Source organism: Salmo trutta, chromosome 1 (genome assembly GCF_901001165.1).
Source record: "Salmo trutta chromosome 1, fSalTru1.1, whole genome shotgun sequence".
NCBI classification, from domain to species: Eukaryota; Metazoa; Chordata; class Actinopteri; order Salmoniformes; family Salmonidae; genus Salmo; species Salmo trutta.
In genome coordinates, this window is record NC_042957.1 from 74,196,097 (window position 1) to 74,210,990 (window position 14,894).

Sequence of the window (14,894 nt, forward strand, 5' to 3'; positions counted from 1 at the left end):
GGTCTTATCTTCATCATGATACTGATAGAAAATAATAGTAATCCTATTTTCAAAAGCGTGTGAGTCTCGTGTTCATATTTCACAACCTCCGCGGGTTTTTGGAGTTGCGTATACGCGATCGAGCAAAACAATAGGCCTACTCTGGATTTAGACTACATCATTGCACGCTAAATGTTTCTGATCAGTGACAGATGACCAAACAAATAGATGAGCTATACCACCTCCACTTATTTGCCCAACCAGAAATCATTTAACCAAATAGCCTATACAGACGGAGATTCAGTGAAACAAAATCACATTGATTGATTATCAGACAAGTCAGTGAAGTCACAGTCTTTTGGTCAGGAGTAGGCCTGCGATACTAAACGACTGGGAGTGAAGAGCAAAATAATCCACTTGTTAAACTAAATAACAAAATGTTCTAATATATGAGCCAACTACACAAGATGATCATGAGCAACACTCACCTCAATTTAGTTAACATTTCCTCCAGCCTAATTGTAGTCTAACCAATATTCAAACGGATATTCAGTGTCAACAAAGACTAGTCCTCATGCTTGTCTCCTTGGCTATTTATTGTGAACATATACAGCATGATCCATTCAGAATCAGCAAATGGCCACTTAACTCTTGTGTGCACAGCTTGGAAGAACATTTCATTTACACAACTTAACATTTCATTATCAGCTACTAATATCATATAATCAAAATAAACCACTACAATATTGATTGTTTTGGCAGCTGAGTATTGTTATGTATATTTCTTTGTCAACAATATTTTTTCGACAAAACAGTTTTCTACAGACATTTGTTATTTCTCCAGTAAGGGGAAGTGTTGCACAACAGATGTGTGGTCAACTGTAGTCTAGATTTTGGGGGCTCAGTATAGCTCCGCATTGACATGATTGGTTGATGGTAGGTGGGGGAGGTCCTGTATAAAAACACAAACTCAATTCTTTGACAACTCCCTTCATAACAGCGCTGCTCTGCAAAGCGTAAAAAGTACAGTGCCTTGCAAAGTATTCATCCCCCTTGGCGTTTTTCCTATTTTGTTGCATTACAACCTGTAATTTAAATTTCTTTTTATTTGGATTTCATGTAATGGACATACACAAAATAGCCCAAATTGGTGAAGTGAAATTAACAAAATAACGTTTAAAAAAAAATATATAAAAACGGAAAAGTAGTGCGTGCATATGTATTCAACCCCTTTGCTATGAAGCCCCTAAATAAGATCTGGTGCAACCAGTTACCTTCAGAAGTCACATAATTAGTTAGATTGCACACAGGTGGACTTTATTTAAGTGTCACATGATCTGTCACATGATCTCAGTATATATACACCTGTTCTGAAAGGCCCCAGAGTCTGCAACACCACTAAGCAAGGGGCACCACCAAGCAAGCAGCCCCATGAAGACCAAGGAGCTCTCCAAACAGGTCAGGGACAAAGTTCTGGAGAAGTACAGATCAGGGTTGGGTTATAAAAAAATATCTGAAACTTTGAACATCCCACGGAGCACCATTAAATCCATTATTAAAAAATTGAAAGAATATGGCACCACAACAAACCTGCCAAGAGAGGGCCGCCCACCAAAACTCACATACCAGGCAAGGAGGGCATTAATGCCCTGCAAAGCCCAGACCTCAATCCAATTGAGAATCTGTGGTATGACTTAAAGATTGCTGTACACCAGCGGAAGCCATCCAACTTGAGGAGCTGGAGCAGTTTTGCCTTAAAGAATGGGCAGAAATCCCAGTGGCTAGATGAGCCAAGCTTATAGAGACATACCCCAAGAGACTTGCAGCTGTAATTGCTGCAAATGGTGGCTCTACAAAGTATTGACTTTGGGGGGAGGGGTGAATAGTTATGCACGCTCAAGTTCTGTTTTTTTCTTGTTTATTTAACAAGAAAAAATATTTTGCATCTTCAAAGTGGTAGGCATGTTGTGTAAATCAAATGATACAAACCCCCCAAAAATCTATTTTAATTCCAGGTTGTAAGGCAACAAAATAGGAAAAAATGCCAAGGGGGTGAATACTTTTTCAAGCCACTATATGTCTGCTCTGACTTCTGCGGAGGCCGTATCGCAGTAAGTGCTGTACGACCACTGCAGCTGTCTGATTGGCCATGCAGAGCCTTTAATACAAACTCCTCCGGCTCAGTGGCTCTGGAGACTTGCTCCAACCAACAACTGTAAAATAGATTATGCTGCAGGCAGTTGAGATATACTGTTGAGATGAAAAATACATGTTTAGAACTGGTAATTGATTGCATGGTGCAAGATGAAATGCAATTAATGTATTATTGAATGTTATGATGGACACAAAAACATACACACAGTCTCTGCTCAGAAAACTCAAACGAGAAGGAATTGTTTGGGGTGCTGCAGTTCTCCAGCTTTTGACATTTTTTTTAATTAAGTTATGGTCGGCATGGCTCTTACTCGCTGTCATAGTTTGTTCCGCTCAACAGCACCGGTATATTTAATTAAAGTGTTCTCACCAGATAAGACTCTTAAATTTGAAACAGGAAGGTTGAGAACCTGCTTAGTTAGGAGATAATATCAGGCCTTAACACTGCATCTATACTACAGCTACAGTCCCCTTTCCATGTATTCATTAGGGGTTTACACAACCCCTGACTGCCATAGAGGACAAACAGAGCACAGTTTCGTCACAATCATACTTGCGCCTTTCCATTGCTGAAAACCGTGTGTCTGTAGCACACACCGTTCAAAGGTTGTGCCCCATATTACACTCTTAAAAAACAAGGTGCTATCTAGAACCAAAAAGGGTTCTGCGGCTGTCCCCATAGGATAACCCTTTCAAGAACCCCTTTTGGCTTCAGGTACAATCCTTTTGGGTTCCATGTAGAACCCTTTCCACAGGGGGTTCTACCTGGAACCAAAAAGGGTTCACCTATGGGGATAGCCAAAGAACCCTTTTGGAACCCTTTTCTCTAAGAGGTTACTTGTTATTCTTGTTACGCGCATTGTATATAACCATGTTGTGGGTCGCTATTTTTTGGGTTTGATAATAAACAACATTCCCACTGGGCACAGATGTCAGTTCAACGTTTAGTTTTGATTTAAAATTGGTTGAGTTGTCAACTAACATGAATTCAACAACAAATGTCACCACGTCATTGGATTTGGTTTAAGAGTTGGGTGAAAAAAAAGATGAAATGCCCTAATGTTGATGACTTTCTGCTAATCCAATCAGTTTTCCATGTTGATTCAATGTCATTAGATAGATTTTTGGGGGGGTTCAAATGACATGGAAACAACATTGATTCAACCAGTTTTTGCCCAGTGGGTTGTTTAGTCATGTTACCGAGCTAGCTAACAACCTGATAATGTAGAATTGTGAAAATTCACTTCGTCTGAGGATGACAGAATGAGTGTAGGGATCTATGACCCTACTATGATATACCATCTGACTCCATTATCATGTGAACACTATGGGCCCATAATCATAACTAGTGGGAATTGCCAAGGTTGCAAGCCTTGTGTCACCACTCTGAATACTATAAGATGCACGTCTGTAGGTTTACCATTATACAATCATTAAGAGGCTAAGGAACAAGGAGCTAATGTCCTAGCATTAAATTATTGAGTTAACCTTAGCTAAGAGAGACACAGTTAGAGAGACAGCATATATGCTATATATATTGTGAATAACATTTACCATTAGACATTCCACCAAATAATAATTCAAGGAATATTACTCAGAAATGTGAGGACTACGGTTTGTATCTATTTGAAAGTAATCCAATGTATTCCGCAATAAGAATACAATTAGCAAATGGTACATACCAGTAATCTTCACGATAAACAGAATACAAAATATCTTAAGTCTTAACAGCATAGTATTATAAAACATATCAAAATCCATAGCCCTTTATGAACTCTTGAAACAATCCAAACATGACAATTTTCATACAGAAACCTTCATTTAGTTGATTCAAGTTTCATCAGTCTTTACACCTCTCCTGGCATCAGTGACCCCAGGACTTCCATGGGAACGTGTTTTCATCCAGATTGCCACTGATAAGGTGTTTGACCCCTGTAATAGCCCCCAGATGGTCTGTCATTCAAACAATACCATAAATCGTGATTGAGTCATCACCCTGGGCCTCGGCACCAGCAAGTCGCTAGACGCATCTTCATCACTGGCCTTCATCATCGTTCACATTACAGAAATGTGGATGGCACAGGAAGAACGGGAAAGGGATAGATATGCAGAGGTGTTTCAAAGGTAGGATGCATATTCCTAATCAATTTCATTCTAAGCTCTACCTTAATCAAATATCTATATTTTTATGGGGTTTGGTGCCTAAAGCCAGGTGTACACTACGATTTTTGCCCCGATTTAGCTGTCCCAGACAAGTTTTTGAGGTCATAGAGAAAATCCCCAAGTCATTGCCTACTCAGGGGCACGCATCCATCACTGACGTTCGTTTAATGTGAGCGGGTCAGAAACGCAATCTGAGGGCTACCAATCCAGTCTTTTGAGCCGTCCCAGATGTTCCAATGTTTGATTTTGATCAGCACAAAATCTGCAATGCTCTTGTACTGTGAGATGTGTAACGATTTTCTCCTCACTCTGCTGACAAATGTTTTTTTTCTGCACAAACAGGAGTAATAAAGGCCTAGTGCTCTGTGTGAGAGAGGGAGTAAGTGAATGGGAGGGTGTGTGTGTAAAGTTATCTGAAGAGTTGCATATATGCATAGTGTTTTCCCTTGACTGCCACAAAGACATTTATATTCCATACTACATTCCTCCTGCCCAATTACAGGAAGGCCTTTGGATATGAGCAAATCGGCCATTGTCTGCAGTAGCCTATTCTATTATACAGTAAACAGTGTGAAGTTAAATTGAGTAGATGTGTGAATATCGGGGACAGGTTTTTGTGTAGCATGTGCAAATCGTATAGAAAACAGTAACAGATTTCCATGGGGATGGGTGAACAGGATGCAAATTAATTTCCCCTGTGGTATCATGATACTTGGCCTGGTATCGCATTGTTAATAAAATGTTGGTGTCGTGACAATATTAGTCTAAAAATAAGCACATTTTCTGGTACTTCAAACATTTGTGTGTTTCCACCCCCCAAAGAATATGGTCACCATTTTGGGCCCTCACCAGTTTGCATCCCTGCACAATTAAAAGACAAATGTAATATTCCCACAGCCCGTTAATATTATCCCAGAGCAGGGTTTGCTGGAGCGTTTGAGTCATTTCAACCCTGTAAAACAGCTCAGTTTGCTAGCTAAATGCTAATTTTACGACACTAGCAGACTGCTTCAAAACTCAGGAGCTCATGGGGGTTTCAGGAGCCGGCAGGTTAGATAGTTCCACCATGGACAACAACAACGGGCTATTAGTTCATTTTCAGCCAAATATGTTCAACCAACTCATAGGTAGTTTATCCAGTAACCACCGCATTTAGAAGGATAGCTACTGACTAAAATGAAGCTAGACTCAGAAGCTCGTTGCCACAGGCTACATTAGCAAACTGGTTAGGCATGTTTACACCACGGGCAACAATAACTGACAACTAGTTTGTTTTCAGACATATGTTCAACGCATCATTAGTTTATCCAATGAACACCCCACTTAGGCTCATTACATCAGTCTTGAATGTTTTTTGAGAAAAAAGGATTGTTGCTGTACCCATTATGGCCGCACTGTACCTCCTGTGTCAACCTTTGAAACCTGTTCATTGCTGCTTGCAGGTATATTTAGAGTCCTATTTGCTAAATGTATTATTCCACATATGACTGGCTAGTTTCAAACATTGAAATAAATAGTTAAATCTCTAGTGAAGAATACACACATACTTGATATTTATTTAAATACTGTTAAAAGCAAATAAAGATTTTAATGCCAGAATTCTAAATGGTCGATCTCACATCGAGAACCAAAGGAGAAAAATGAAATGATGAATGTGTAAACAATGAGGACGGTGAGATAGAAACAGATCAAGTCCACTTCGTTGGCAAAGCGATGGCGTCTCACTTTTTTCTGGTCTTGTGCAGCCATTTTGTTGAGAAACTGCACCACTTTCTGGAGGGGTGTGTTCTTCTCTTCCTCTGAGGCATTCAGTTTGATGACAGTAATATTCTAGACAAAGTAAATGAGAGAAAAAAGGATAACATGATTAACATATTATTTTTGTGGACATGCGAGAAATATGCTGGGAAAGACGTCAACTGCATGATTTAACTGCAGCTAAAGAGTAAGAATGGTTGTGCATTAACAAAATACCTCAACTTGTTTATGGTGATGTAATTTTTTTTAACCCTAAAAGTGCCAATTTATTTCGCCCCCTAAAAGTGCCAACAGGTGTCATATTTGACCACAAATTGGAAATGGCAAAAAAAAAAAATAAATCTCAAACAGTAACACTGTCAGTAAATGGTTTAAATTCCCCCTATAAGCATATATTTTAATGGGGTACCCCCTTAATGTAGACTGGTTGCAATAAAGTCATTAGACATCATGGTCAGGTTACAAATGGTTGCATAAAGACTAGGGCTGTCAAACAATTAACTGGGGGGGAAAATACATTCCAAAGTGAGATGTAATTTTATGATTTTTCATACAAAGAAACATTAACAATATTGACGTCTTGATTCTGTCTATTGTAACAGTTAGTAAAAATTAGGTCAATTGAGAAAGGACATTTTATTTCATCTCAATGTCAACTTGTTTTTACATGGTATTGTAGATTTTTGCGGTATAGATTATGTATTTGGGATGTTTTCAGTGTATTCAACACTCAGACAATGCGATTAAGAGTAAATAAAAAAATATTGTGGACTAAAGTATAAAAATGTTAACTTGAGTTAACTGATTAACTCTGACAGCCCTAAAAAGGAGGTTTGTTAACGTCTTCTTTGGCAACCATAAAAATATATTTTGCTCTGTGGATAACAGAAGAATTAAAAAGTTTACCCTCTTCATTGTCTGTGTCTTTAAGCAGTGAGTCTTTGGACTTGGAGAGGCTGCAGGGCCAGAGAGTACCACACTTAGCCAGACGTGTGAGCACCATAGACTGCAACGTGCTCAACACCAGGATGACCAAACAGAAACAGAAGTGCTTTCCTATGGAGAACAATGAGAGAGAGAGAAATGTGTGAGTGTTATATGGTGGCAGAGAGGTACTGTGTACATGAAACCGACATCAGTGTGCTGCTAACAGTATAGCTTCCTTTACTGTCCTGTAACATACTGGGCTGGAAATAGTGAAAGTCTGTTCGCAAACACACATCAGCCGTCCTCCTTGACAACGTACCAAACAATTGAGCTATAGAAAAATATCCAATTTGATAGCTCCCTTGGCAACATTTCAAGTTAGCTGTGGAGTGAGCTTTCTGCACATTCTTAAAGGGCGGCTGAACTTCCTGATTTGTCCTCGTTTTAGATTTGTCTCATTAAGAAATGCTAGCGGTCATGACTGAAGCCAAACAAAAGTTGTCTTTGGGTTGTGGTTTGATGTGGGTGTTTCCTGGGTGTGTCTTTGCCATTCAATAACAAAACAGGGAAGTAACGTTAGTGTAGTGACAGCAAGCTAGCTTTGCTATGGAGAGAAGTTTTTAAGTTGAGGACTTCACCCCACCTGAGTGACTCGCCATCTCAAGATGGTCATCTAATTCAGTTATGTGTGTAGGCTAAAAAGTAGAAAAGAGGTGAATAGAAACTCTTATTGACCATATGTTTAGCCAAACTGGGGGGAGCTGGCTAGCCTATCTAACCTTAGGCTAGCATATATTTCTCTGTCAAATCAAAAGTATGCCAAGAACCATTGTCTGGAATGCTTCATGTGATACTCGTTCTACAAAATCCTGCTGCGAAAGTACCTTGGAACTTAGTTTTAAAGTTTCTTCATGTGATGTAAATACATGTTACTGTGGAAACGATATCAACTACTGCGAGTTGAATGCCCGCGGTCTTCAATCAGCTCAGCGGTCCTACAACACAGTGTTTTGTGACAAAACTGCACATTTTAGAGTGGACTTTTGTCCCCAGCACAAGGTGCACCTGTGGAATTATGTTTAATCAGCTTCTTTATATGCCACACCTGTTAGGTGGATGGATTATCTTGGCAAAGGAGAAATGTTCACTAACAAGGATGTAAACAAATGTGTGCATAAAATTTGAGAGAAATAAGCTTTTTGTGCGTATGGAACGTTTCTGGGATCTTTTACTTTAGCTCATGAAACATGGGACCAACACTTTACATGTTGCGTTTATATTTTTGTTCAGTATAGAACATCACAGGTTGTACTGTGCATGTCTGGCAGTGCGTTTATGAACTTGACATAACGTCATTAGATACTGTCGATATCAGCATATCGCCACATCTCACCCTGAAGCAAGATGGCTGATCCCATAATGGTCTGAGACGAGCCACCCGGACAGCTGATGAAACTGTGGGTTTGCACAACCGAAGAATTTCTGCACAAGCTGTCAGAAACCATCTCAGGGAAACGCATCTGCACGCTCGTTGTCTTTACCAGGGTCTTAAACTGACTGGCGTCGTAACCAACTTCATAGGGCAAATCCTATACTTTCGATGGCCACTGGCACGCTGGAGAAGTGTGCTCTTCATGGATTAATCCTGGTTTCAGCTGTACCGGGCAGATGGCAGACAGCATGTTTGGCGTTGTGTAACTTTGTGAACAGAGTGCCCCATGGTGGAGGTGGGGTTATGGTATGGGCAGTCATAAGCTACAGACAAACACAATTGCATTTTATCGATGGTAATTTGAAATCAGAGTTACCGTGACGAGATCCTGAGGCCCATTGTCGTGCCATTGATCTGCCGCCATCACCATGTTTCAGAATGATAATGCACTGCCCCATGTCGCAAGAATCTGTACTGTACTCAATTCCTGAAGCTGAACATTTCCCAGTTCTTCCATGGCCTGCATACTCACCAGACATGTCACCGATTGAGCATGTTTGGGATGCTCTGGATCAACATGTGTTCCAACAGCATGTTCCAGTCCCCGACAATATCCAGCAACTTTGCACAACTATTGAAGAGTGGGACAACATTCCACAGGCCACAATCAACAGCCTGGTCAACTCTATGAAGGAGTGTCGCACTGCATGAGGCAAATAGTGGTCACACCAGATACTGACTGGTTTTCTGATCCACATCCATACCTTTAAAAAACAAAAGAGTATCTGTGACCAACAGATGCATATCTGTATTCCCAGTCATGTAAAATCCATAGATTAGGGCCTAATGAATTTATTTCAATTGACCGATTTCCTTATTTAAACTAACTCAGTAAAATCTCATTAATTTTGCCTGTTTTTCTAGCTTGCTAGCTGCTTAATTTGCAAATCTGACTTGAAATTAGGTATAGTTAGTTAGCTAGCTAGCTAACATTCGCTAATGTTAACTAGCAGGGATCTTTTGGCTTGCCAGTTGGAATTGAAAGATTATTGAAAGCAAGCTGGCTACATCCTAGCAAACCTGAAATGGCGATGAATAGGCTACAGTTAGCAAGATCTGGCCTGATAGCTAATCAAGATCCCTTGATCTTGCCATTAAAAAAGCTGTTAGCTAGCTTGCTAATGTTAGCTTTGTATTTAGATAACTGTTAGTTACATCAGTGTCATAGCTAGCCTGGCTCATTAGCATTATCAAATAATGTAGCTAGCTAACTTTGCTTGCTAGTGTAACCAACTCACCACAAGTCACCAACAACACCAGGCAGTCTCGGGTTTGAGGGTTGACAGCCCACAGAAGTAGTAGCTAGCATGAGACGTAACAGCCACTGCTAGCTAGCCAACTCTACCAGCTAGCAGTACTGTATCATTTTTAGTTAATAAGATTTTTGCAACGTAAGCTTAACTTTCTGAACTTTCGAGTTGTGTAGTCCACTCGTGTAGCTAGAAGGACTGTCTTTGTGTTAGCAGCCAACGTTTAATTACTTCTGCGTTATGAAAGGAACTAGACACGGACACGAATGATCCATTGGTAGTTTGTTGTATTGGTGCTAACCGTGTGTTATTGGATGCTAGTTAGCTACGACGTCATAGGATACGGTGCACTGGGTGGGTTTCACGGAAGAATACTGTACCAAGTTATCTAGCTGAATAAACTAAGTTTGAGCCTATTCCTGGAAACATTGAACCACTGTAGTTTACATCAATTATAATTTCTAAAGTGGAAGTTGGAAAAGTTATATTTGAGTGTTTCAGTGAATGGTTAGTGAGGGAGGCCCTGCTCTCTCGCTTCCCCAGTTGTTTAGTTAATTTTCATTCCAATCTCCTTTGCATTAGCGTAGCCTCTCAACTATGTGTCTGTCTATCCATGTTCTCTCCTCTCTGCACAGGCCACACAAACGCTTCACACCGCATGGCCGCTGCCACTCTAACCTGGTGGTCCCAGCGCCCACGACCCACGTGGAGTTCCAGGTCTCAGGCAGCCTCTGGAACTGCCGGTCTGCGGCCAACAAGGCAGAGTTCATCTCAGCCTATGCTACCCTCCAGTCCCTCGACATCTTGGCGCTGACGGAAACATGGATTACCACAGAAAACACTGCTACTCCTACTGCTCTCTCCTCGTCTGACCACGTGTTCTCGCATACCCCGAGAGCATCTGGTCAGCGGGGTGGTGGCACTGGAATCCTCATCTCTCCCAAGTGGACATTCTCTCTTTCTCCCCTGACCCATCTGTCTATCTCCTCCTTTGAATTCCATGCTGTCACAGTCACTAGCCCATTCAAGCTTAACATCCTTATCATTTATCGCCCTCCAGGTTCCCTTGGAGAGTTCATCAATGAGCTTGACGCCTTGATAAGTTCCTTTCCTGAGGATGGCTCACCCCTCACAATTCTGGGTGACTTTAACCTCCCTACGTATACCTTTGACTCATTTCTCTCTGCCTCCTTCTTTCCACTCCTCTGCTCTTTTGACCTCACCCTCTCACCGTCCCCCTTACTCACAAGGCAGGCAATACACTTGACCTCATCTTTACTAGATGCTGTTCTTCTACTAATCTCACTGCAACTCCCCTCCAAGTCTCCGACCACTACCTTGTATCCTTTTCCCTCTCGCTCTCCTCCAACACTACTCATTCTGCCCCTACTCAGATGGTATTGCGCCGTCGCAACCTTCGCCCTCTCTCTCTCCTGCAACTCTCTCCTCTTCCATCCTATCATCTCTTCCCTCCGCTCAATCCTTCTCCAACCAATCTCCTGATTCTGCCTCCTCAACCCTCCTCTCCTCCCTTTCTGCATCCTTTGACTCTATGTCCCCTATCCTCCCGGCCGGCTCGGTCCTCCCCTCCTGCTCCGTGGCTTGACGACTCATTGCGAGCTCACAGAACAGGGCTCCGAGCAGCCGAGTGGAAATGGAGGAAAACTAGCTTCCCTGCGGACCTGGCATCTTTTCACTCCCTCCTCTCTACATTTTCTTCCTCTGTTTCTGCTGCTAAAGCCCCTTTCTACCACTCTAAATTCCAAGCATCTGCCTCTAACCCTAGGAAGCTCTTTGCCACCTTCTCCTCCCTCCTGAATCTTCCTCCCCTTCCCCCCTCCCTCTCGACGGATGACTTCGTCAACCATTTTGAAAAGAAGGTTGACGACATCCGATCCTCGTTTGTTAAGTCAAACGACACCGCTAGTCCTGCTCACATTGCCCTATTCTATGCTTTGACCTCTTTCTCCCCTCTCTCTCCAGATGAAATGTTGCGACTTGTGACGGCCGGCCGCCCAACAACCTGCCCGCTTGACCCTATCCCCTCCTCTCTTCTCCAGACCATTTCCGGAGACCTTCTCCCTTACCTCACCTCGCTCATCAACTCATCCTTGACTGCTGGCTATGTCCCTTCCGTCTTCAAGAGAGCGAGAGTTGCACCCCTTCTCAAAAAACCTACACTCGATCCCTCCGATGTCAACAACTACAGACCAGTATCCCTTGTTTCTTTTCTCTCCAAAACTCTTGAGAGTGCCGTCCTTGGCCTGCTCTCTTGCTATCTCTCTCAGAATGACCTTCTTGATCCAAATCAGTCAGGTTTCAAGACCGGTCATTCAACTGAGACTGCTCTTCTGTGTCACGGAGGCTCTCTGCACTGCTAAAGCTAACTCTCTCTCCTCTGCTCTCATCCTTCTAGACCTATCTGCTGCCTTTGATACTGTGAACCATCAGGTCCTCCTTTCCACCCTCTCCCGAGTTGGGCATCTCCGGCGCGGCTCACTCTTGGATTACGTCCTACCTGACAGGTCGCTCCTACCAGGTGGCGTGGCGAGAATCCATCTCCGCACCACGTGCTCTCACCACTGGTGTCCCCCAGGGCTCAGTTCTAGGCCCTCTCCTATTCTCGCTATACACCAAGTCACTTGGCTCTGTCATATCCTCACATGGTCTCTCCTATCATTGCTACGCAGACGACACACAATTAATCTTCTCCTTTCCCCCTTCTAATAACCAGGTGGCGAATCGCATCTCTGCATGTCTGGCAGACATATAAGTGTGGATGACGGATCACCACCTCAAGCTGAACCTCGACAAGATGGAGCTGCTCTTCCTCCCGGGGAAGGACTGCCCGTTCCATGATCTTGCCATCACGGTTGACAACTCCATTGTGTCCTCCTCCCAGAGTGCTAAGAACCTTGGCGTGACCCTGGACAACACCCTGTCATTCTCCGCTAACATCAAGGCAGTGACCCGATCCTGTAGGTTCATGCTCTACAACATTCGCAGAGTACGACCCTGCCTTACACAGGAAGCGGCGCAGGTCCTAATCCAGGCACTTGTCATCTCCCGTCTGGATTACTGCAATTCGCTGTTGGCGGGGCTCCCTGCCTGTGCCATTAAACCCCTACAACTCATCCAGAACGCCACAGCCCGTCTGGTGTTCAACCTTTCCAAGTTCTCTCACGTCACCCCGCTCCTCCGCACACTCCACTGGCTTCCAGTTGAAGCTCGCATCTGTTTCAAGACCATGATGCTTGCCTACGGAGCTGTGAGGGGAACGGCACCTCCGTACCTTCAGGCTCTGATCAGGCCCTACACCCAAACAAGGGCACTGCGTTCATCCACCTCTGGCCTGCTCGCCTCCCTACCTCTGCGGAAGCACAGTTCCCGCTCAGCCCAGTCAAAACTGTTCGCTGCTCTGGCACCCCAATGGTGGAACAAGCTCCCTCACGACGCCAGGACAGCGGAGTCAATCACCACCTTCCGGAGACACCTGAAACCCCACCTTTTTAAGGAATACCTGGGATAGGATAAAGTAATCCTTCTAACCCTCCCCCCCCAAAAAAGAAAGAGATGTACTATTGTAAAGTGGTTGTTCCACTGGATATCATAAGGCGAATGCACCAATTTTAAGTCGCTTTGGATAAGAGCGTCTGCTAAATGACGTAAATGTAACAGTTAATCCATATCCTGCCCAAGATTGAACAACTTTATGGAAGCCCATTTTCACTAGAGTATTTCGCGATCAATGTGCATTGCACATCAAGCTCCTGCCAAAAATAATATGTGGCAGACCTCCCATCTACACCGTATTGTCTGAAGGAGACTTTCTCAGTGCATGAGGAAATATGAGTAATTTGACTTGGCCTAGTTCCCCAGGTGGGCGGGATTTGCTCCTTTTCGACCATTTCATTGGTTCATTTCCTACTAGTCAATTGCACTTTACATTCTTAGTAGATGCTCTTATCCAGAGCAATTTACAGTAATGAGTTCATACATTTTCAGATTTTTTTTCTCCATATTGGTCCCCGCATGGGAATCGAACCCACAAACCTGGCATTGCAAGCACCATGCTCTACCAACTGAGCTACACAGGACCACATTGGAGAAATCTCCACCCACCAGGGGCACCGGGCCATGCAAAACAAACTTGCCCAATCTTCCACAAACACGGTGCCACCGGGGCAAAAGGAGGCATGAATTGATGACATGATTGGAATCCAAGCCCAACCTTAATTTACTCTGACACACTTAGGTACCAAACTCGGTTTTGGAAGAGGCTGATTTTATGACAAAATGTTTCCTTTTTACACTTTGTAGTCAATTTTTACAATAGAATAAATGTTTCTGACTGGACGTTTACAAAAGGAAATATTCGTTTTTTGGCGCAGTCGCTCTATAACTCCGATACATACACACCGTTTATAACAAAATGCTGTTTCATTCTTGTGCATTACACACAGGACACTCACCGATGATGGGGCTGCACTGGCCTCCTCCGGGCAGAAGGTCCTTGAGGATGTTGAGGAACATGATGACGCTGAGAACCAGTTTAACCTTGAAGGGGATGTGCTTGCTCTCTCCCAGTGGCAGGGCGAAGCTGCCCACATCAGTCAAGATGATTACTATACTGGGCAGGACCAGGGACAGAAACGGGTTTTCGGACCACATTTTCAGCAACACCTGTGAAGACAGACAGGTAAGCCCGCTAACTACCTCAGAGTGCAGTGTTTAAAGTCAGAAAATCTGCTGTCTCAGCTACTGCCTGTCACCAAGGGAGTACCCCAAGTCTCAATCCTAGGCCCCACGCTCTTCTCAATTTACATCAACAACACAGCTCAGGCAGTAGGAAGCTCTCTCATCCATTTATATGCAGATGATAGTCTTATACTCAGCTGGCCCCTCCCCGGAGTTTGTGTTAAATGCTCTACAACAAAGCTTTCTTAGTGTCCAGCAAGATTTCTCTACCCTTAGCCTTGTTCTGAACACCTCCAAAACAAAGGTCATGTGGTTTGGTAAGAATAATGCCCCTCTCCCCACAGGTGTGATTACTCCCTCTAGGGGTTAGAGCTTGAGATAGTGTGACGGCCCTGAATTTTCCTGAACCGTCTCAGTGCTTCTCCTTCCAATCGAGCGCTTTTCCTTTAATTCCCAATTAATTAGTGCTTCTC

At 43.2% G+C, this 14,894-nt stretch overlaps 1 protein-coding gene across 1 annotated transcript; it reads right to left on the reverse strand.

Moving 5' to 3' along the window:
• Positions 1 to 6,874: 6,874 nt before the first annotated feature.
• Positions 6,875 to 14,394, reverse strand: LOC115198676 (5-hydroxytryptamine receptor 3E-like). Its single transcript, XM_029760863.1, has 2 exons — positions 14,196 to 14,394; positions 6,875 to 7,110 (listed from the first exon to the last, which is right to left on the reverse strand). Exons 1-2 carry the CDS (start codon positions 14,392 to 14,394, stop codon positions 6,875 to 6,877), a joined length of 435 nt encoding a protein of 144 aa, XP_029616723.1.
• Positions 14,395 to 14,894: the final 500 nt, after the last annotated feature.